The following is a 25128-nucleotide window of genomic DNA, read 5'->3' on the forward strand; positions in this document are numbered from 1 at the left end:
TAAATTAAAAAACTATGATGCATAAAAATAAATAAAAATCTGTTTTAGAATGCACAGGCGAAGACCTTTCATATGATACCCCACTTGATAAAGTTAACTTACTGATTAATTGAGAATACTAATTATTAGTTCATGACCACAACTTAATTTTTTTTGTGTGATCTAACCCTAAATTCACGGTTTTCAGATTGTCCCCGAATGTCTGCTATAAGACCTACCTACCTACCAAATTTCATGATTCTAGGTCAACGGGAAGTACCCTGTAGGTTTCTTGACAGACAGACAGACAGACAGACAGACAACAAAGTGATCCTATAAGGGTTCCGTTTTTCCTTTTGAGGTACGGAACCCTAAAAAAGAATTAGCGAAATCGGTTCAGCTGATCTCGAGATTTGCGATCAGCAACACATTTTAGCGATTAATTTTTATATTATATTGGATAGAGATAGTCTAGCGTTTTTTAATGTTTTTCTTTTTATGATACATTAATAATATAATAATACATTGATAGAGATGACGATAGTTTTATTTGCTCGACTAAGGATAATTTTTAAGAAGATACCTACTACTAGACTACTATATTATACATAATATATATACTATATATATAGATATACTAGAAGTAATCCTTCTAAGACTTCTTCGCTCTGGGCTGGTTTTCGCACGTTTCCGTCTGTTGTGCGTGGAAGTGATCCTATTAGGGTTCCTTTTGAGGTACGGAACCCAAAAACAAAACGCCCCTGCACACGACAACCAGTCACGCGCGTTTCTAAGTTGAGATTCAGCTTCGTGTAGGTACTTACCTACTCATCTTTATTCTTCGGAAGGCAAAACAATTCAGCCACGTAAGTAGATATCCCTATCCTCTTAGGGCGTTTGTGCAGTGTGCACTCATTCGTGTTCGAATCGTTTTCGTCATTCGTGAAAATACGGTTCGAAGTGGCCGTCATACACAACGTTTGTATACGCTTGTGCACTCAAGGTGCTGGAATGGCGACCTGGCACCGGAAGACGCAGTGCTGGAAGCCCCCCCTCCACTAGGTGGACGGACGACATCAGACGAGTCGCAGGAAGCCGCTGGATTCAGACGGCGCAAGACCGTGGCGTGTGGAAGTCCCTATAAGAGACCTGTGTCCAGCAGTGGACGTCTATCGGTTGATGATGATTATGATGATGATGATGTGCACTCATTTGATTCGTATTTTGACGAATCGTCAAAATACGATTGCAAGTAGCCGTCATAGGAGTGCACAAGCAATACCTAAGCATTCGTTCGTTTTGTACTTCGAATCTTATTTTCACGAATCACGAAAACGAATCGAATACGAATGAGTGCACAAACGCCCTGCTCTATGATTCGACCGTACTCGCGATTCCGTCCAATCGCGGATTCAGTTGCGTAGCTAGAACCTTTGTCTGTGACCGACATCTCTTCTTACGGCATTTTAGCGTTCCGGTACGATGCCGTGTAGAAACCAAACTGCCATACCTCTTCCAGGTTAGCCCGCTTCCATCTTAGACTACATCATCACTTACCACCAGGTGAGATTGCAGTATAGGGCTGACTTGTATCTGAAGAAAAAAGGAAAAAAACTTTTCCCTTCATACTAACTAGATAGCTTCCGTGAGAGACTAATAATTACCCTACCCAGGCCTTAAAAATATAAAAAGCGATGCAACTTATAGTTTACGCTGACACGAATGCAATGGCTGGGACCCAAATTATCAAATCTGCTAAGGCACTAATGTATGATCAAATAAACCTAACTCAATATTAGCATTACATAATATTCTAAGAAGAGAAGGTCAATCTGTTTGGTTGGGGTTTTACCGTTTGTTAATTTTTTGTTAATCTGTTGATAATGGAAAAAGATCAACATTGATTCGTGATTTAAGATAGGGTAATAAATAAAGGTAACTATGTTTAAGTCCCGAAAATTGCTATTGCGCTGGAACCATTTCTCATTAACATCGAAATGACGTAATTTTGACTTCAGCCGAAATAAAAATGTACCATGAGCTCGAAACTTCAGTCTAGTGCTAACGTCACTAAAATAGCGGCCACGCGCATTAGCAATTTGCGGGACTTTTAGTAGGTCCGTGATAGTGGCTAAGACGTCCGCCTCCATCGGAGATCGCAGGTTCGATCCCGGGCACGCACCATTAACTTTTTAGAGTTAGGTTTGTGCGTTTTAAGTAATTAAATATCACTTGCTTTAATGTGAAGGAAAACATCGTGAGGAAACATGCACGCCTGAGAGTTCTCTATAATGTTGTCAAGGGTGTGTGAGGCCTGCCAATCCGCACTTGGCCAGCGTGGTATACTATGGCCATATCCCTTCTCATTCTGAGAGGAAATCCGTGCTCATGTATGCCTGAATCCAGCTGCTCTCTGCGACGCATTTGATATCGTTTGTACAGTATTTGTACAGCTAGTGGGGGATCTGCCAACGCTGCGGTTCTAGAGTTAGTCAATGGACGATGGATGTATGGATGATTGGAGTTAACGGATTGTGATATGATTGGTGGATATCATATCACACACATGCATAGCAACGTAGCAAAACACATCTCTGGTGAAAAAACAGCCTAATCTTTCTATTGTTCGGTAAATATAGATAACACTTATATACTACATAGGTTATGGCCAGCCACAAAGGACAAGATAGCCGAAGGAAGTTGGTTAAGTAAGTAATTGGACACGTAGAAGTAAGAAGCATTTCATGTAGTTGACGAAGAGTTCTGATACAGAGTTATAGTCTCTAAAACACTGATCATAAAGAAGAATTTGGGATAATGATGTTAGATACATCTTGTTTGCTCTTATGTGGAAATTTGGTGGTACATAGATCTAAATTCTAATGTATTGTAATAAAGACTATTTTTCCTCATAGTTTGTTCTTGGAGGTTCGCCGTGTATGAATATTGTACAAGAAGAGCTGGTGAATCAATTGTTACAAGTGTTTTGCATTTTATTCCTATCATGATCTAGGTCTCATCATCATCATCATCATCATCAACCAATAGACGTCCACTGCTGGACTGTGGACATAGGTCTCTTGTAGGGACTTCCACACGCCACGATCTTGCGCCGCCTGGATCTAGCGGCTCCCTGCGACTCGTCTGATGTCGTCCGTCCACCTAGTGGGGGGTCTTCCAACGCTGCGTCTTCCGGTGCGAGGTCGCCATTCCAGCACCTTGGGACACCAACGTCTATCGGTTGTACGAACTATATGCCCTGCCCATTGCCACTTCATTGCCATTGCTTCGCAACCCATTGAGCTATGTCGGTTACTCTAGTTCTCCTAGATAGATCTAGGTTTATCAGGGACTATTTATTATTCTAAACATGTTTTATTGATACTCAGAGAGCTATTGCCCTCTAACCTCCTATCTAAGGGGTAAGGCAACCGATATTGATCACAGTTTGAGCAGAAGATATACTCGAACGTAATTAATATTGAATATTGATCAATCTATTTAATTGTGTTGTTTTAAATCCTAAATTAAGCGAGATATCGATTTATTTCTCCGTTATATATCTAGGTATATAATATTATATATACTATATATATTCATATTCGAAAACAATTTTATTTTATTTTTTTAAGTTACGATCATAGATAGATAAATAAGCACTCGGTGATTACGACTAAGGACTAACGCCTGAAATAGTCTCTGATGCAATTTACGCGCGTAATTAAACTAAACGTATAACTAATGACTATATTGAATCACACAAACTAATACGATTGTGATCACAAAATTGAACTTTCACTTATATTTCGTATAGAGTAAACTAAGTTTAAGCAAATCTTTCGCTGGCTCTTATACTATTAGATGACTGCAAGCAGAATATTAAACGTATTTGACCACTCTTGTATCGGCTATTAACACTACAGCTATGGGAGTTCAAGCTGTATTTTTTGATTTATTATTCTGTAATTCTTTGCGACAAATCGAATGCTAATAAGCTGCTAATGACGTGTTTTTTGTGACAGTGTTTGTGGGAATAACATTTGCATTGTTTATTTGTATGTATATTATTTTCTGTGTTCAAATAATCACGAATTTATTGTAATCATAATAATTGGCAGTGTTGGATGGATTAATTTCTACTAAAAAAATAAGTTTTTGAGATTAGAGTTACTTCCTATATAGATAGATACTTATATTAAAAAAGTTTTTAAATTTAATAGTGCATAATAATAATATAGTAGTAGGTATCTTCTTAAAAATTATCCTTAGTCGAGCAAATAAAACTATCGTCATCTCTATCAATGTATTATTATATTATTTATGTATCATAAAAAGAAAAACATTAAAAAACGCTAGACTATCTCTATACAACATAATATAAAAATGAATCGCTAAAATGTGTTGCTGATCACAAATCTCGAGATCAGCTGAACCGATTTCGCTAATTCTTTTTTAGGGTTCCGTACCTCAAAAGGAAAAACGGAACCCTTATAGGATCACTTTGTTGTATGTCTGTCCGTCTGTTTGACAGACGTCTGTCGTGTCTGTCAAGAAAACTTATAAAGGTAAGTACTTCCCTTTGACTTAAAATCATGAAATTTGGAAGGTAGGTAGGTCTCATAGCACAAGTAAGGAAAACATCCGAAAACCATGATTTGTGGTAACATCACAAAAAAAATGTGTTCACGAAAGAATTAATTTACTAAATCACATAATATAGGTAGATGGCGCAGTCAGAAATTAACTTGCAGTGTGCTACATTAAAGTGTTACGTATACCTTGTACGATGGTACGGAACCCTTTGTGTGTGAGTCCAACTCGCACTTCACCGGTTAAAAAAAACTGTGCTTTAGTAGCTTTTCTAATTATAGCAGTAACACGTTTTAGAAAAAGGTCACTTAACGGTGGTCTCTCGTCACCCACATAGTTTTTGATTTATCGTGCAAAATGTCGAAAAAATACGACTGTAGCGGAACTCTCAGTGCGCTAGTCTGACTCGCACTTAGCCGGTTTTTACCCGCGACTTCCTGGCTTTATGCATTTTGAAAATCCCGTAGGAAAATGCTGCCTTGACTAACTAACAAACAACGCACAATCTTAACCAGTGGACCAAGATAGGAGGAAATTATGCTATGAGTAGCCTCTACTACCCTTTTTTTTCAACGCTGGGAAATGCATTTACGCAGCCAACTAACTGGAGGGAAGGTATGTGGGACTCACCGGCCGAGAGGCGACCGGAATACCCACTAAAACCAAGCGGCACTCCTGCGCGTCGCCTGGCGACTGGGTGACGGGAACGCCGAAGCAAACCACCGCAACCCAGCCAGCGACGTCCGCCTAGGCGGACCCTCCACCGGGGACCCACTCACGAGGTCCCCCGTCGCAGGTCTGAGGTGCACCAACTATGTGCATCTCACCTCCTCCGGAGACCCAACGGGCGACGACGCAATCCCGCGCACGTCGCCTGCGTCTCATCCTCCGCCTCATCCGCTGGCCCTCTGCTAGTCAGAGGGACACGCGGAGAAACCTCCCCCCTGCCAGGTCATTAGCCATGGCTAACAATATCCCCGAAGAGAGATTATTAGCCATGTTACCGGGGTGCACCGGCCCGAATACTGTTCTTCCCTCGGATGTCCGATGCATCCAAAAGGGACCAGCAGCACCCAGGCACACTGGGAGGTTACCTGGCTGGCACCCCAACCTCTACTACCCTAGAGGAACACTTTCAAAGAATGTTGAGAAATACCAATAAGATCTTTAAAAATGCTAATTCCACGCGAATGAAGTCGTAGGAAACAGTTAATCAGTACCCTTATTATAAATGTGAAAACTATATAACATCACTAGCTTACGACCACGACTTCATCCGCGTGGACTAGGTACACAAATTTCAAACACCTATTTTACTCCCATAAGAGCTGGATTTTCAAAAATCCATTCTTAGCGGATGCCTACGTCATAATAGCTATCTGCATGCCCATCCCGATCCGTCCAGTAGTTTGAGCTGTGCGTTAATAGATCGGTCAGTCAGTCAGCTTTTTGTTTTATATGTACCTATAGACTAGCTTATGCTCGCGACTTCGTCCGCGTAGGCTACACATATTTGAAACCCCTATTTCACCCCCTTACGGGTTGAATTTCCTAAAATCCTTTTTTAGCGGATGCCCACGTCATAATAGCTATCTGCATGCCTTTCAGGCCGATCTGTCCAGTAGTTTGAGCTGTGCGTTGCTAGATCAGTCAGTCAGTCACCTTATACAAGTGTTTTTAGTTTTTACCAAACGCGTCTTATATAACCGGATGTATTATAGGTAACTACTGTGTAGGTAAACATTAACACGGCATTTTAAACCAAACTCATTTTCCATGACCACATGTTTACATAGTAGTTGTACTTGTTATAATTTTTTGTGTTACGATAATTATTTCACACAGTACCTATATAAGTACTAAATGGCATTATATAAGTCCCGCAATATTAAAGTATTGCGCTGGAACCATGTCTCATTAACATCGAATTGACGTCATTTTGACGTCAGCCGAAATAAAAATAAACCATCAGCTCAACTGTCAAATTACCTGTAACCTGCACCTGTACCTGCCAAATTTCATGATTCTAGGTCAACGGGAAGTACCCTGTAGGTTTCTTGACAGACACGACAGGCAGACAGACAGACAGACAACGAAGTGATCCTAAAAATCGTACACAATCAAATATAATCATATCATGTAATTATTGACAGTGACAATGTGATTTCCATAACTATTTGTAATCGCAATCGTACCTACAATTACATACCTAGCATTTTGCGTTCGCTCTTCCGTAAATTGTAACAGATTAAACAGATTTTACACGACAGTGGCTAATTCCATTGTACACAATCTCTAAACTAAACTAAAATTACATGTCTAAATCTAATACTATCCCTTTCATAATTTTGCTTGCGGAAAAGGATGGCACTAGATTTAGACCTGTTAATTTAGTTTAGTTTAGATATTGTGTACAAGAGAATCGGCCCCATTGTTGAACAAATCGCTAGAAATAAGCTAGAAAATTTCCATAAATATTATCTAGCAATCCGCCCGGCTTCGCATGGCTCAATCCCACTAACTCTGAAAGAGTTAAGTTAATTTTCAGCAATTAAATTATCACTTGCTTTAACGGTGATGGAAAACATCGTGAGGAAACCTACAAGCCTGAGAGTTCTCCATAATGTTCTCAACGGTGTGTGAAGTTGGGCCGGCGTGGCGGACTGTGGCTTACGCCCATCTTATTCTGAGAGAAGACAAATTCACGCGCCTCCACTATCGGGATTTGGCAAACGATTCGAGTTCGGGCAACGAGTACTTCGGCATTCGGCAAATCAGCTGGCCACACGCACTATTCAGTATACTGACAGCTTTTTAAATAAGCTCTGATGAAATAAGATTCTGTGCCAGCAAATAGGTGTCCTCCCTATGGTGTATTAAATATAGCCCGAAAAACAATGAGTTTCTGCGGGGTTTAAAACAAACTATATTCGCGCCAACCATTCGAGTTAGCGTGAATGTGCGGAACGATATGATTACCGCCGCGCCAGCCACACAATTGGGTATTTGACTACATTAAAAATAAAAAGAGGGTCTTCCAAAATACGTAAAATCCACGTCCTTTGTTAGTTTTAAGTGTAATAACCATTTTAAACTATCGATTAAACTAAAAAAGTACGTCATTATGATGTCACGGCACATTTTAGTATTTCATAGAATATGGCATACTAACTGCGCGTTTTGACGTTTGATAAAAAGTTACTGATTTGACTAGTTGTCAAATACCACATTCGCAATATCACGAATAATTTCTGAATCCCGGAAGTGGAGTCGAACCACAAGAAAATTTTCGGGAATATACGATCAGCTAGACCGACAACCTAGGACAACAACCAAAAAAACTTAACCTGTTATCATTGTTAGTGATAATATCACTGATATTATATTTTGAGGATCGTTAAGGAGGTGAAATCGATAACAAATAAGTCTACCATGCCAATTAACCGATAGGAAATTTCGGTCAATTATTAATTATTGAATTTTCCTCCTTCAACAAATTATTGCACTTCATTAAGATTATAACTTTGTACTTTTATTACTTAATTTACACAAACCAGTAGGTATTCAAGTTAGTCATTTCGACGAAAAATTATTATTGACGCTCTACTGTTTTTAGCTTTTTTCCGCGACTTCATCTGCATGGATTTAGGTTTATAAAGATTTTGTTGGAATGTCTGAAAATCGTTTACATGATAGGGTCTTAACATTCTAGATCCAATGGTTTGAGCTTAATGTTAATGTCAGTCAGTAAGTCATCCTTTATGATATTGTAGAAGACGTAACAGTAAGAGCGATTACGCACTCATGTGATCCAAATCTGTGAAAATACGGATATAAAAATATCTACATCATATGTTATGAGCTACCATACAAATAGTTCTATGACAACTTCGGAACGTATTTTCACGGACTCGGATCGGATGAGTGCGTAACCACCAAAACCACCCCCTCCCCCCTCACCCTCCTCCCACCTTCCCCCCACCCCTCCCCGTGAACCTACTCGCGGACAACATTTTATATGAAGCTATTCACACTTGTCAAAATGTACCTACTGTCACTAGAACATCAAGCGACAAACGACAAACGACAAGTGGGAATAGGGGTACCCCCCCCCCCTTTATAGTTAGATATATAATATAATAGAATTCAAACTATGATAACACGACTTGACAATCATCAGTATTAATAAAACTAGCGTTGATCCATCCAATACACAACAAAAGCCAATTATTATCTTTGACTACGTTTATCATTATCTACGCTTAATTGATATCAAACAAATATATCGAACAAGTCAATAACAAAAGTAATTATAATGTCTGCCGCATTGATGTTCATTGTGTTAAATTGAACATTGCAACACTGATTGCCGTTCGCGCCTCGATAGTTTCAAATTAAAATGAAAATATACGTGCAACAGTAGAAGAAGCAGAAAGCCTACACACTTTTGCCACCATGGCAGACAAACAGGAGAATATAGAAAAAATTGAAGAAAAACCTTTGAACAAAGAGAAGGAACAGCTGAGTAACAAAGAAAAAAGTTTTACGGAAAAGCTTTGGTATGTAAAGGATAATATTACTGTTGAGCCGTTACTAGCAGGCCTGATTATACCTAGTGTTATATCTCGCTTTGCGATGACCAATTTTAATTTAGACAAAGCCTGCAGAGTCTATTTTGAATTCGAAGATCACATTTGTAACGCTTTAGTCAAGAAAAATAGCAATAACTACTCAAGCTATGAGAAAGAAGTACAAAAACTAATATCCTCGATCGATATATGGAAGAGTATTATTCATACCGGATTACCTTTTATCATGATTTTGTTTTTGGGCGCATGGAGTGACAGAACGGGCAAAAGGAAAGTTTGCATTTTACTGCCAATTTTCGGTGAATTATTGACGTCGTTGAATAACTTGGTGAACGTTTACTTCTTCTATGAAATTCCGGTTCATGTGACAGTGTTTTTAGAGACTATTTTTCCAGCTATAACGGGAGGTTGGATGACTATGTTCCTCGGTGTGTTCAGTTACATTAGTGATATAACTTCAGAAGAATCCCGTACCTTCCGAGTTGGTCTCGTGAACATCGGTATGACAGCAGGACTCCCCATTGGAATTGGGTTGAGTGGGTTCTTGCTGAAAGTGCAGTTGGGATACTACAGTATATTTGCTTTGACGACAGGCATGTTCGTTGCTGTACTTCTATATGGATGTTATTGTCTGAGTGAACCTGATGAATGGCTAAAGGAACGAGGGATGCCTACTGTAAGTATTAGGTATTTTTTTACAACGATATTTATACGCGTAGATTAAAACATCATGTCCTCTCAGATACAGGTTTTGCTAAAATTCTACTCTCATATGGGCTTTTCAAAGAATCAACTGAGATTGAATTTTCTCTTATCTCTACTAATATGTATAAAATTGTGGTACTTTTAGTTTTTCGATTTGTTTATTAATGCGTGTGTAACGCAGAATCTACTGGCCCATTTGCACGAACCTTTACTACTTTAAAGCATAATATAATAAGTCCCAAATGTAACTTCTAGTCCCAACTTTGATTAACATTGGATCTTAGCGAGCCTTAAGCCACACGTAAGAATTTGTAGATAACAACAAGTTTCCTTTACAAATATTTAATTTTATAATTATTATCATCGCCTACTTCGTATTGATACAGTTATTATTGCATCTATAACCGGTATCTTGTTTATGATTACAACACTTTTATCATTATTTATTGTTGCAACGCGCAATAGCATTGCCTGTTCATGTATTAGTACCTATTACCTCAGAGACTGGAGAACAATGGATCACGTGCATGGGCAAAGACTATGCCTGCCACTAGAGAAATGATAACACGTGTGTTTACATGCGTATTTATCGCTAATCTATTTATGAAAAGTGAGCAAGTGATGTGCGCTCAATTATTATGGGTAAATTCTCTTTCGGGGTAATTCTATGCCTGTGACTTTTGCAAAGGCTATGTCTGCTACTAGAGAAATGATAACACAATATGCGTATTTATCGCTAATCTATTTATGAAAAGTAAGCAAGTGATGTGCGCTCAATTATTATGGGTAAATTCTCTTTCGGGGTAATGCTATGCCCGTGACTTTTGCAAAGGCTATGTCTGCCAATAGAGAAATGATAACACAATATGCGTATTTATCGCTAATCTATTTATGAAAAGTGAGCAAGTGATGTGCGCTCAATTATTATGGGTAAATTCTCTTTCGGGTAATGCTATGCCCGTGACTATTGCAAAGGCTATGTCTGCCACTAGGGAAATGACAGCACATGTGTATTTATCGCTAATCTATTTATGAAACTGAGCAAGTGATGTGCGCTCAGTTATTATAGGTAAATTATCTTTCGGGCTAATGCTATGCCCGTGGCTTTTGCAAAGGCTATGTCTGCCACTAGGGAAATGACAACACGTGTGTTTATATACTTATTTATCGCTAACCTATTTAAGAAAAGTTTCTAAAAGAACTAGAAACTAGAACTGCAGGAAGTACAGGTTCCTTCGGGCTCATGCCTGGGGCCTAGCTGCTCCGACCGTTGTATCTATCTATCATCCATCTATCTACTCGATCATTGTATCCCTTAACCGTCTATCGTTGTTATGTTAAATAAAATTGGGATTAAAAGCCTTTTCGTAAATATTTTAAAGACTGCCACCGAACCCTTTGTCGGTCAATTATAATATAGATCTTGAGCCGTGAAAAGGTAACAGACATACACTATCCCTTATATAACATTAGTATGGAAGCATGGATGGAATATTATCTACAATTATATTATAATCATTAGTAATATATTACACATTCAGTGCTATAAAATGTGCTACGTCTGAAAATATATTATATACAGGGTGTAACCAGAACGTTAGCAAAAACTTAGAGTTATTGTTATATTATCTAAACAATCCAATACCAAAAACCATCGGCTTCATATTGTAGTTTTAGTGATTTAGTATGTTTCAAACCTGCAATGTATAGTATGCAAAACTCGGGTCAATGCTCCGCCTACGACTTTTTTTTTTTTTTAATTTATTATCGTCTATCTAAACTTTTATAAAATTTGTACGATTTTTTTATATATATATTTTTGTGGTATCATATCAGTAATCATCAGTACTGTCACCTGTCTTCGTTTTTGCCAGCGTTCTGGTTACACTCTGTATTTAAGATAAAAGATCGGGCTACATACATAAAATGTATGACATATTTGTTTGTGTTTTTGATAGTACCGATAGAGTAATTTACAATCGCAAATCCTTAGATAAAATAACTTAAATACAATATAATTATTATTGCTGATTATTATAATATGTGATGAATATTTTTATACAGGAATTTAAAATTTTCGGTAGCTCATGTTTTTGCAACATAATAATCTATCTCTCTTATAAAAGTTTAATAAGGGTATATAGTTACTATGATATGATGAAAGATAGAGAGAAATCGGCGTAGAACCACCATAGAGATATAGGTTAGTAACCACACAATCATTCATTCAAAGGAACCACCCACCCGATATACAACGTTAATAGTAGGTCAGGCATTTTATGTAGAATATTTCGTCAAAAATGTTGAGTTTCGTCAAAATCGGTTAAGCGGATGGGCGGATGGCTGTACAAAGATAACAGACAGACAAAGCCGTTTTGCCCTTTGGGTACTAAACCCTAAAAATAAGCAGGCTAAATGTTTCAAAATTGGGCTTCAGAAAATCCAAATAGGCTTAGGGGCTTAAAAATATTATTTTTACAAATTTTCAGTTTATTATTATAATTTTTCAATTATTTGGGTCACTTTGCACATATTCTTAAATGTGATTAGATTAAAATGTGATTATATCAAATAGCTTGTAGGTATGTTCTAAATAATAAGTATATTAAAGAGATTAAGTAATTGATGATTAGCCACATAATTTACATTAGGTAGGTATGCATGAGGAACAAAAATTAGGAGAGGACGACCAAAGAAAAGGTGGATGGATTGCGTGAAAGAGGATATGCGTGTAAAAGGGGTGGATACGTTGACGGATGACAGAAGTGAGTGGAAGAAGAAGACATGTTGTGCCGACCCCACGTAGCGTGAGATAAGGTTAGAAAGAAGAAGAAGATTCCATTTAGGAATTTCAGAAGACAAGTGAAAAAGCCGGAAATCAGAGTTGGTAATAGGTACGAGAAAAGTTTTATTCTTTTAAATGTGCAACTTTTTTTTTACTTTATTAAAATGTGTTTTGTTTGAAAATGTGAATAACTATTGAATAACTATATAAACACTATACTTACGCTACGAATAACGAAACAACATGGTAATTCAACACGAGGAAATGTAGAAATTGTGCATTGTAAAGTCTACATTTCCTGAGGATGCTCCGGTGCAGTGCGGTGTCGGAATAAAACGTGTATCGAGTGTGTTTTGGGGATTTGTATGTATGTATGTATATTCTTTATACCACCACAAAACACAAATGACAGCTTACAACAAGAAATCTTTAAAACTAGGTACAAAAATGCAGTCTTATCGCTAAATAGCGATCTCTTCCAGACTACCTTAACGCTCGCTAGGGAGAAAACGAACAAATGGACAATGGGAGGTGGTGTATATAATAAACTTAATACTAATAGCTAAATAAACTAAACCATATAATATAATATTAAAATATTAAAATATTAATACACTAATATCCCTATGCAAAATAAATATAGTAGACCTACATAAAACTACATAGAAATATATACTTATCTGTATAGGATCTGTGTGGTGTTGGGTGGAGGTGGTGCGTACTGATGGCTAGCATTTCCTGCATGTTTAGCAGTGGAAGGGCGGGCGGTGCATATCGCACGCTGCATGTTGCACCATACAAATTTGCCTAAATTAAGCTTTTGGTTCCTTGGATAAATATGTGGTTATAGCTCTACAAGTGGATCGTATAGACTGTTGATAATAAGTAATGAGCACGTTATAAAGGATCATGTAGATTACAGACAGGACAGGTGTCAGCTTTTTTGCGGCTTAGCTGCCCACATTGACCTAAAAAAATGACCATTTAATTTAAAACGACACGTGACTCTTGAGATAATTAAAAGTCAATGACATTTCTGACGAGTTCAATATTATTATTTACTAGCTGAACCGTCCCGGCTTCGCTCGCGTGGAGTTTAGAAAATTGAGGGGGAGGTTGAATTAAATTTTTCTCTCCGTAAGAACCATCCTCGTACTTCAAGGAATATTATAAAAAAAAGATTTAGCGAAATCGGTTCAGCGGTTCTCGAGATTTGCGATCGGCAACATATACAGCAATTCATTTTTATATATAAAGATAGGTCAGTTTTGAGGGGCCTTCTACTACATAAATACTTACAACTATAACTGTAAGGAGTTACTGACTGACTGTCATAAGTCATAGTAGGTAAAGCTCGATCAATCTACTCATACGCTATAGCAAGCTAGGGTGGATCAACTACTTCATGTTAATCCATAATATTATACTTAAGAGAGTTTATCTGTTTGTCTAATACGTTTGTCTGTTACATTTTCCGCGCCACACCACTGCCGCGCCGCGCCGTATATTATTATTCACATAATAAAAGGGCGGCACCCACGACGCGGCAGGAGACGGTGCGTCACCACGCGGTAGGCTCTATGCGATTTTTATGTATTTACACTAACTTACAGTCCGACACCGGTGTGGCACCAGCTTCATATACAGGAAGTCTAAAACCTTAGTAAAAGAAATTTGGGTTCAGAAATCCCTATATATTTATATTTATACGAGTATTATTCGATGAAAAACTTCTTTATCGCACAAATATTCATATGAAATATCAGTGTTGTCGTTAATTCGTTTTATTCCGGTGTATTGAAACTAATATTGCATATTCAGCTGTAAATCGAAGTGGGTCAGTAAAGCCTGAAACAAACAGAACGTGTAAAGGCGCGCCGTGTAACACGCAGAAAAAACGATAGTCAACAACCGTCCTAAGGGCGCGTCTATTTCCCACGAATTTCTTCGCAAAGCAATACGCTCGCCGCATGGTCGCTATGTGGGTGCCGCACGGCGACCGCATGCACATGTCTACAGACCGTGCTGTTAAGGGAAAATAAGCCCTAATTATTTAGCATCTATGATTTAAATTAAAGGAGCAAAGTGGTATCACAATGGCCGCGTGTATAACGCGCGGCGGCCGCGCGATTAGGTTGTGTCGAGGTACTTGAATGTTGTTGTCTATTAAATAGTGCTCACTCACACACGGGAGTGGCGAACGAGTGGCTATCACAGCGCACGCACGAAAATTTTCGCGTGGTTTAAACTCAGACTAGTGAACAAAAGAACGCGGTAACGTGCGGCCACCGCGCGGCAGCCGCACGAAAGTTCTCGCGTTGTTTTACCGTAGCTTAGTTGTATTAAAAATCAATAATGCAAATTGTGCGTCAAATGCATTATGCGAACAATAGTTGGCGGGATGGTGAATACACGTAACAATAAACAAAATAGGTTCACCAACCATCTGACATTTTGAGGAAGAGTCCCAGAAAAGTCCTAACCTGTAACTCTTTTCCACTGTGTAGTCAAATATACGCGTAATAATGTAATAATCCTCATTGTTGAGAGAGACCCCTTCAGTCAATTTATCCTTCTATAGTTTATGCTAACAATTTTACAAAATTACTAGTTTAAATATCCGCTATTTCATCAGCATGGAAAATCCTTTCTTAGCTTATGACGTCTACGTCATAATAGCTAATTGCATGCCAAGTAGCCCGATGCGTCCCGCAGTTTGAGCTGTGCGTTGAAAGATCAGTCAGTCAGTCAGCCACCTTTTCCTTTTATATACCTACCTGTTTAGATTTAGAAACAGTTTTACAAAATTAAACAGATTTTACTAAATTATACAGTTTGCAATTAATATTATTTTGGTCATCCTACATACAGAACAATTGATCAAATGTAATCTGTGGTCATGTTGGCACTTACGCGGTTATATTTAATAGTATAACGTATAACGTATAATATAGGTAATATTATACGTTTACACTTTGAAATGCTTAACCGTTTGTACAAAATGTACAGTGTACTGCGACGAAAAATTGTTTACGATAGCAATGAAAGTTATTAATATACGGTATTTTACACCAAGCGAGAAAAAAATCTAAAAATGTATAAACAAGATAGTATTCGTAATAAGCAATCGAAAATGTTAATTTCAGCTTATAAAATTATATAAGGAATTTTATAATTCATTTTAAAAATTTCACTTTTTTATCTGTTCTACAAATATCCAAAACGCATGATACCGTAGCCGCCATGTTAATTCCGACTGTGACGTCACATGGATAGAAATTGTAACGTATTTCACTAAGAAAACACCGTTGCTTACCAATCCGTGTGACGTCATAACAGCTCATGTTATAAAAAGATGGCGTTTTCGAGGCGAAATTTGAATTGCAAAAAATGCATTTTTACTGCACTTATCGTTGGGATAAAAAAAATTGGTAGTTTTTTATCAACTTAGGATCAAATAAAGACGCTTTTCAAAAAGGGGTAAAATACCCTATTACTTACATTTAACAGAAATTAAATAGTTTGAAGAAAAATAATTATAGGTTTGGATTTTGATACTTGTTGAATAGTAATAATTTACACTGAAAAATTATTGCTGGACACGATTGAAAATCAAATTTACTTTTTTTAGCATAATATTTTCGAGGATTCCCATTTTTTGACTGATTTTATACATTTGTATTATTTCTGCAATGCTTTTTTATATAGTCGGTAAAATAAGAAAGAAAAAAGCTCCCTTATTTTCACATAATCCTACACTACAAAACACAAAGGAAAAAAAGGAAGCTAGAAGCTAACATCGTAAAATTTACATATTTCGCAGATACAGAGAGGCGACAGCAAAGGAGTTTCGTTTTTCGATGTGTCTCACGTAGTGGACACAATCGGCGTCGCGTTCCGGAAGCGGCCCTCAAATCGACGGGTCAAAGTGCTCCTCACACTGGTCGCCGTGTTCATATTATTCGGGCCTTCGATGTGTAAGTACCTATGACTTTATTCTGGTGATGATGACTTCTTTCATGTGTCGATTGAGGTTTAAAATCCCCTGAAAATAAAAAGTAGCCAATGTCTCTCTACATCTTTAAATACTTATCGCCATGCAAAGAATCAGTACATCCGTTGTTCCGTTGATTGATGTGTCTCACGTAGTGGACACAATCGACGCGGCGCGTCGCGTTCCGAAAGCAAACCTCAAATCGACGGGTCAAAGTGCTTCTCACACTGGTCGCCGTGTTCATATTATTCGGGCCTATGACTTTTTAAACTTTGTTACTAAATGGTGACTTTCTCTGAGTGGATTTAGGTATGACACTCATCTGTATCTAGGTACTTATATCCGTGCAAAAAATCACATCGAGCTGTTTGCTCCGCGTTGTGGTGTGATTATAGAAATAGAAAAAATTTATTCTCAGGTTTCATACTTTTCCGATCATCTGTTGAGTTCAATTTTGAGTGAGGTAATTTCTTCTTTTTCAGCGGAGCATAATGTTTTCTACCTGTTCGTGAGGAACCAGCTGAACTGGGATCCGGCAAAGTACAGCTTCTACACCAGTTACGCTATACTCCTTCACTCTGTCGGTAAATATCATAGACTAACTTTCTCCAGGCTATCTGTAGCAAGCGACAGGTCGAGATGGGAATCTCGCACACTCGCACGTCACCCGCGCTATCCCGCACCGGCTTAGCTTAGCGGGGGCTTTGATTGCCATCTTGGCCTCTCTCGTACTATAACTGTCTATGCTAGCTTTGATAGACATACTTATATAGATAAGACGAGAAAAGGCGTAAACAAAATTTTCTCGTGGCGTGCAAGTTAAGCCAGCAGGTACTTAGATGTCATAATTATATGACGAACCTCCCTGGCGCATTGGTAAACGTGGTTCTGTGAATAAAAGGGATCGGGTTCGATTCCTGACAGAGAAATTTGGGAGTTTACAATTTACTCTTAGTACAAATTTTAAATTTATTGCTTTCATGTAGGAGAACTAGTGTCTCTATGCTACCTAAGTCTGTGACTCTATCGCTGGTTCGGAATGCAGATTCTACTGCACAAAATACCCGTACCCCGTAGTGGGAGAGCAGTAATTGGGTATTTTCCTACTTTTGAATTTGATAAATATTATTACTTTATTATAAACAAGGATAAAATTATTGACATACGCTGAAAAAAATATTAAAATCCAACAAAGATTTACAAAGTTACAGGCATTTTAATTTTAGAGAAGACAGACCCTCCCTGTCTTCTATTCTTTTCTCGCAAAGTGAAAATTTGTATGAAATCGCACGAAGCTACTATGGCATTAGTAAGGTGTGACGTCAAAATGCTATATCGCTATCTCTGTCTAATCAGAAATATTTAAATGCTTATAACTTTTTTGTTATTTGATCGATTTAATTAGAGTTTTCAGTTTACGTCATTATTTTTATCCTAGTTTATAATAAAGTAATAAAAAAATACCCAATTTCAGATGATGATGAAGCCTACTAAAATATTTACTAGCAGGTAGGTACACCATCTTTTCCTGTATTCACATTTTCAGCACTGTCGAACTAATTTTAAGATTTGCGTTCAACAAAATTGTAACCACTTCGTTCTTATTTGTAAGGAAATACAATTTATTTACCAAACAAGTATTCAAAGGCCTTTTAAACTGAAAAGAAAAACTTGGGTGGAAATATTTGAATATATTATAAGAAAGGGGATTTCTTCGAATAACTTTTTGTGTAGGAGAAAAGTTGCTCGTTTTTTCACTAAGCTCAAAGTTTATGTGGATAACATTTAGTTAAAGAAGTATAGTATGCGACAGGTCGAGATGGCAATTGGGGTATGACACGTTGATGATTGTCGTCAGGCGCAAACCGTAGACGGAGTAAAAAATCTAGAGAAAGAAACGTTTGCTTTCTCATTCACACTAAAAAGAGAGCACAGATAAAGTTACTAATGTGATAAACAGAGACGCAGCTAAACTATTTTTTTCCTTTATCGTGTAACCGATTTTTTAAAGGAATAAGTACAACTTTAGTTGCAAAACAAACTTTGTGAATTCGTGGCATCATTGTATTTCTCATTAGTTATTTACTTGTTTTCACATAAAAAACGTTTAATACAAATGTTGTTGATCGGTTAATACAATTAATATTGACTACTAAACAATGGTAATTGTCGCGTTATTCATCGTTACGTCGGGCTATCGCTATCTCAGTCGCGGTTACACAGTACTTTAGTCTAGCTTTTTTAATCAGTCGACGGCGCAAACCTATCTTTGCAGTAAATAAAAATAAAATGAAAAAAAAAGTTAGGCATTGACTGCGATTTTATCTGCAGCCTTGCTTAATGCCTAGACAATAATTTCCCACGGGACTTGATCTAAGTCTTGAGTGAACTCGTCTGTCATGGTCAGTGTTGTCCTTTGACGTCAGTGTTTTCAAGTCCCAGGCACACATCAGCCATTGTCTTTTAGGTATTGATACAAGTCACAATAGGCTGCATAATGTGATGTATTTGCAAGTGTGTATACAGTGACACTTTTATAAGCAGTGATAGCCTAGTGGTTAGGACGTCCGCCTTCTAATCGGAGGTCGGGGGTTAGATCCCGGGCACGCACCTCTAACTTTTCAGAGTTATGTGCGTTTTAAGTAATTAAATTTCACTTGGTTTATCGGTGAAGAAAAACATCGTGAGGAAACCTGCATGTCTGAGAGTTCTCCATAATATTCTCAAAGGTGTGTGAAGTCTACCATTCCGCACATGGCTAGCGTAGTAGACATGGCCAAAACCCTTCTCACTCTGAGAGGAGACCCGTGGTATGTAATGAGCCGGCGATGAGTTGATCATGATGATAATACTTTGACACTTGTGTATGGAAACATCCAAACAATCAAATCTTCACGTATTCTATAGCCTTCGCATACCTTTGGAAACATTCTGGAGAACTCTCAACTCCTATCCCGGAAAATCAAAGAGTTCCCACGAGATTTAAAACACTAAATCCACGCGGACGAAGTCGCGGGCATCAGCTAGTACGTAATAAAATATAATGGCCGTCCAATCCAATATTTAGCACAGTAAAACAGGCGATTTCGCGCGTCGTCTAACATGAACAATGCTACACCGAGTTGGATGCGACAGTTGGAGGCTTCTTACACACTCTTTCTTTATGTCTTTTCCCATTTTCATAAAATACATAAAAACGCTTAGTACGAGATTTATGTCTCACCATCGTCGATAGTATTCGAGTGTCGAAGGGCTGAAGAACGCCTTAAAAATGGTTTTATATTTTGTTGATATTTCGATCCAGTTGTACCTATACATATATTATTCAAAGACTCTTTGGTTCTGTGGGTCGTGGTCACGATGGTGCTGCAAGAGATGAATTTGGAGCTGTCATGGGCAGTAGCTAACTACCCTCTTTCTTGTTATTTTCGCTGGAATTCACGAGCTAACGAAGCGAACGAGCACTAAGCAATAATTACATAGAAATTAAACAAACGCGACTGTTTTTACTTGTTACAGAATAAAAAATAATAAAAAAAATAAAAAAAATTCTTGAATATAGAAACAACTTTGACTTTAAGCAACAAAGCTTTGTTCCAGGCACGCTGTTCTCAATAACAGTTCTTAGCAAAAAACTACAGATCGACGACTCGCTTCTCTGCCTCATTTCTGTATCCAGCAAATTCTTGGGCTCCATCTGGACGGCCTTTATAACAACGGACATCGAAATGTATCTGAGTAAGTTGTTTTTTTATTTATATAGTTTATTTCATAGTTTATTTTTGTCTGGTGGGAGGCTTCGGCCATGGCTAGTTACCACCCTAACGGCAAAGCCGTGCCGCGCCAAGCGACTTAGCGTTCCAGTACGATGCCGTGTAGAAACCAAAAAGGGGTGTGGGTTTAATAAATACTGTCATACCCCTTCCAGGTAAACCCGCTAACATCTTAGACTGCATCATCACTTACCACCAGGTGAGATCGCAGTCAAGGGCTAACTTGTATCTGAATAAATAAAATAAATTATTAGGTTAACGCGCAAAGGCAAGTGTCCATTTTTAGGGTTCCATATCTCCAGAAAAAACTGGTCAATAGGACTCGGACTCGCACATGAAGTGTTCCGCAAAATTGAACAAAACATAACACTTTTCAATATATCTACTCGTGTGACGATAGTACGAAACCCTTTGAGTGCGAGTCCGACTCGCACTTAGCCGGTTTTTATCATGCTTTACAAAAATTAGTCCGAATCATTTCTGCGTTCACTATAACTTTTCCCCTGACCTTATGTTGGCACCATTGCTTTGTTTGCTTTATTCCTTAGAACTTAGGGTTCATTACTGTGTGATTTGCAATGGTGCCAACACGTCAGGGGAAAAGTTATAGTGAACGGTCTGTACTTGTTTCTTTATCCATCAATGTCAATCCTAATGCCAATTTCGACCTTGGCCAAAACCCCCTTGTCGACTGGGCCTTTACATCGATGGGCCTTTTCTACTTCATATCATGTTTGTATACTTTTCTTTCAGTACCCATTGTGGAGCTATTAAACGGCACAACATTTACGTCACTACGGTCAATCATATCAAAGCTAGTCGACAAACAAGAAACCGGTAAGAGACATTATTCTAGTTATGCTAATTCAAAAATATTTAATACTAGATACATCATGTGCTTGAATTTAGTTTTTAAAATTCCGTGGAAACTGTTTGAGTTTCCGGGATAAAAAGTAGCCTATGTCACTCACCCAGACCAACAAACAAACATAGCATCTTCTATACATATAACAGGAAAAAGTGACTGACTGACTGATTGACTGATCTATCAACGCACAGCTCAAACTGCTGGACGAATCGGGCTGAAATTTGGCATGCAGATAACTATAATGACGTAAGCATCCGCTAAGGAAGGATTTTTGAAAATTCAACCTCTAAGGGGGTAAAATAGGGGTTTGAAATTTGTGCAGTCCACGCGGACGAAGTCGCAGGCATGGTCTTCTTTTTTATAGTTAGCCTAATCTGATAACTGTATAATGCTAGCGAGAAATGGTGCCAAGGATACCGGCTGCAATTTCGCTAAACAGGCAGGCAATCTAAAAGCTAAAAGTCAACGGATGAGGCAATTCACTGCGGTGAAATGTCTCGTAAGAATTTCTTAACTCCAGAGCCTCGCGGCCTCCACAGCAAATGCAACAAAAATAACTCTTGATGCGAGAGGCATACTTGCGCCGCTTCATTAAAACTACCATCAGCCTGTTTGCGTCCAATGATGGACATAGGCCTTTCCAAGAGCGCGCCACCAAACACGGTCCTCCGCCTTCGTCATCCATCCGTTCCCCACCACCTTCTTCAGGTCATCGGTCCAGCGGGCTGGAGGTCGTCCCACACTGCGCAAAGTCGTTTAGTATGGTAGCCATCCGTAGCCCGGTGATTCTTAGCACCCCCTGCCCTGCCGTGACCGCGACCACTACCGTAACCGGGAATAGCAGGACTGCCAGGACCTGGGGGTTTTGTCTGTTGGCGCTGCTCATTAAAAGTAGTGCCCATACTGACCACGCACGCAAGGGTTGGTCAGGGCAGTGCTGTAGGATACATTATAAAACTTAATGAAATTAAATCTAACTTAATTTATTCCAGCTAAGGTGAACTCCCTCTTCTCCCTCACGGAGACACTGGCGTCGTTGATCTTCCAGCCCTTCTACTCCTGGCTGTATATGAAAACTTTGACCGTGCTGCCAGGAGCTGTGTTCCTCACTAGTTCTGCTCTCATCATACCAGCTTCCATCATACTTATGTAAGTTGCAATCCTCACCTATGTTTATGAAATCAGTATCTACTTGTGTGCCAGTAGGTCGATTTCGTAAAACCTGTATCAATCATTATTACAATAAAATAAAATAAAATAAAAATCTTTTTTATTCGAATAAACTTTTACAAGTACTTTCGAATAGTCGGATGCATCTACCACTGGTTCGGAATGCCTTTCGTACCGAGAAGAACCAGCAAGAAACTCGGCGGTTGCTCTTTTCAAATATTTGATATAGGTACAAGATTATGCCATGTATAAAATAGTATTTGCAGTCTTGTGCGTTGCTAGAACGAACTGCAGGTCAAATCCACGCTCTTTTATCAATTGATGTGATTGGCTGAATTTGCGCGATTCTTGTTGTAATAATGCATTGTAGCCAATAGTGAGCGAGCGTCAACCAATCAGAGGTGATTGCGATCGTGACATTGTAGCTGTCATTCTACCGCAATCGCGCAGGTCTTCCAACCTTTCTACTCATGGCTGTATATGAACACCCTACACGTCCTGCTTGAAACTAGTCCTCATTAGCTTCAGTCTCATCACACCGGCTTTTATCATACTTATCTAAGTTGCAATCGTCACCAATCGTTATGAAATCTTCTTCCAACCTTCTGGCTGTGTATGAACAGAGTGAATATTTATATTACAATAACAACAAATAATAAAAAACCAAGATGGCAAATTTCAAAATGGCCGCCATGCAAATTACGTGCTATTCTTGTACGATGGTATGGAACCCTTGGTGTGCGAATGCGACTCATACTTGACTGATTTTTTTATTTTTATTCGTGTCATTTTATTCATTCAATTTTATTATTTTCAGATACTTTTTCACCCAGCACCGAATAAATTTGAAAAAGGCAAGACAGAAAGCTTTTGAAGCTGAAGGGAAGAAAGAAATTGAAGCCATAAAAGTTCCTGAGAAACCGCCACTACCCGAAATTAGTCCTAATTTTAATTCAACACGGTTATAAATAGACGGTTGAATAATAAAAGACTGATATTATACTATACTCTATCAACTAAAAGAAATTATTTGAAGATACTGTCTGTTACGTAATCCCATACAAGTGGCAGAGCCAAAAAACTCAGTAGGCGTTAACCATTTTGGGTCACCAACCAAACACAAGTGAAACTATGTTTTCGAATTGAATTTCGAATGTTTTTGAAAACATATTGGTGATTGGTTGGTGAATCAAATTCATTCAGAGTCATTTGTATGGGATAACCTAACAGAGAGACTTCTATATTAACTTTTTTCCACAGATAGAGTATAACTCAGGGAACAATTATTTCCAATAAAAAGAAATTATATTGTAAAAACAAGAACAAAGTAATTCGTAGAATAATAATTAAATCGGAACTTAAAAAGTTGGGCAAAGCCTTACTCATTGGACGTTAGATATATTCAAAGTTTCCATTCTAGAAAGATACTAAAAGCATTATTATCTTAGACTTTGTAAAAAAGATTTGCGTAAAACCAAATTCGCACCAACCAAAACAAATTAGTACCTATACTTAAGTTTCACTTATTTTTAAAATATAAGCAATGAAGTTATTTAAATGTAAATATCATTAATGCTTTATCGCTATTAAAAATAGCACATAAAATATCTCAGAATAACTAATTACATAATTATTATCTACGAAAAATAATATCTGCTAGGTGTAATGCTTTAAGTTTAAACCTTTTCACTACTGATATTATAAATGCGAAAGTGTGTTTCTTTGTTAGTTTGTCCCTCAATTACGCTGCAACGGAGCAACAAATCGACGTGGTTGTTTTCCTGGATAATTAAAGACCTGGAGACTGAGATATTATTTATTCCGAAAAATCGAAAACACGGCATTTTTATAAATGTAAATCCACGCGGACGAAATCGCAGGCATCATCTAGTAAAATTATTAATATTGAACACATCAAAAAAATCATTTCCAAGCATGTATTTTAAAATACATAATTTACATTCCATCCCAGTATTAAATAAAATTGTTAGAATGTTAACGTTGTATCGTCTTGAGTATTTCGATAGATTAACAAATAAATTTATTTTTATTGAACTAATTATTTTAATCCTTGTCAGAAATAATATTATAATATGAGCTTACAATTAATTAATATGGGCTTAAATTTTTAATATGGGCTTACAATTTTATTCTTGGAAACCACAATATTGGTCTTTGTAAACAAAAACTACCTACCTAGTAAAATATAATATAGTTTGACAAAGCTTGTATAATGTACTTGAGAATTGAGATGTTTTTAGATTTATTTTCTTCTGCCGATTTCTTACTAGGGCCAAGTGCACAAAGGATCAATATTTCTCGACTGGTTTTCTAACTTATGCGCTAGTCCTTTTGTTTCCATGCTTATGTTTTTTAAGAACAACAACAAACTATTCTGCTACTTCAGTATACTTTGTCTACTACCGATTTCTACTAGAGGCAAGTGTACATTAGGGAAATGGTCATAATGGCTGACTGGACTGGATCGCCAACTAAGCTATCCTTTTATTTCCATGCTTATGTTCCTTGAGAACAAACTATTCTATTACTCCAATAGATACACTTCAATTTCATACAATTAATAAAATTATTTGTTAATCTGGTTGTGATATGAATAACTATTAAGTATTGTAAGTAACTAGTTATAAAAGTTAATTAAATTTGTTGTTTTTTAA

At 37.7% G+C, this 25128-nt stretch overlaps 1 protein-coding gene across 1 annotated transcript; it reads left to right on the forward strand.

Moving 5' to 3' along the window:
- The first annotated feature begins 3898 nt into the window (after positions 1-3898).
- On the forward strand, positions 3899-25128 carry LOC117982193 (proton-coupled folate transporter-like). The gene is made up of 8 exons (XM_069498769.1): positions 3899-4034; positions 8864-9834; positions 16472-16625; positions 17125-17226; positions 20243-20380; positions 21169-21252; positions 22276-22432; positions 23271-25128. The coding sequence occupies exons 2-8, from the start codon at positions 9025-9027 to the stop codon at positions 23419-23421; spliced, it is 1596 nt and encodes a 531-aa protein (XP_069354870.1). The 5' UTR covers positions 3899-4034; positions 8864-9024; the 3' UTR covers positions 23422-25128.

This window comes from Maniola hyperantus, chromosome 5, assembly GCF_902806685.2.
Source record: "Maniola hyperantus chromosome 5, iAphHyp1.2, whole genome shotgun sequence".
In the NCBI taxonomy this organism is placed as follows: domain Eukaryota; kingdom Metazoa; phylum Arthropoda; class Insecta; order Lepidoptera; family Nymphalidae; genus Maniola; species Maniola hyperantus.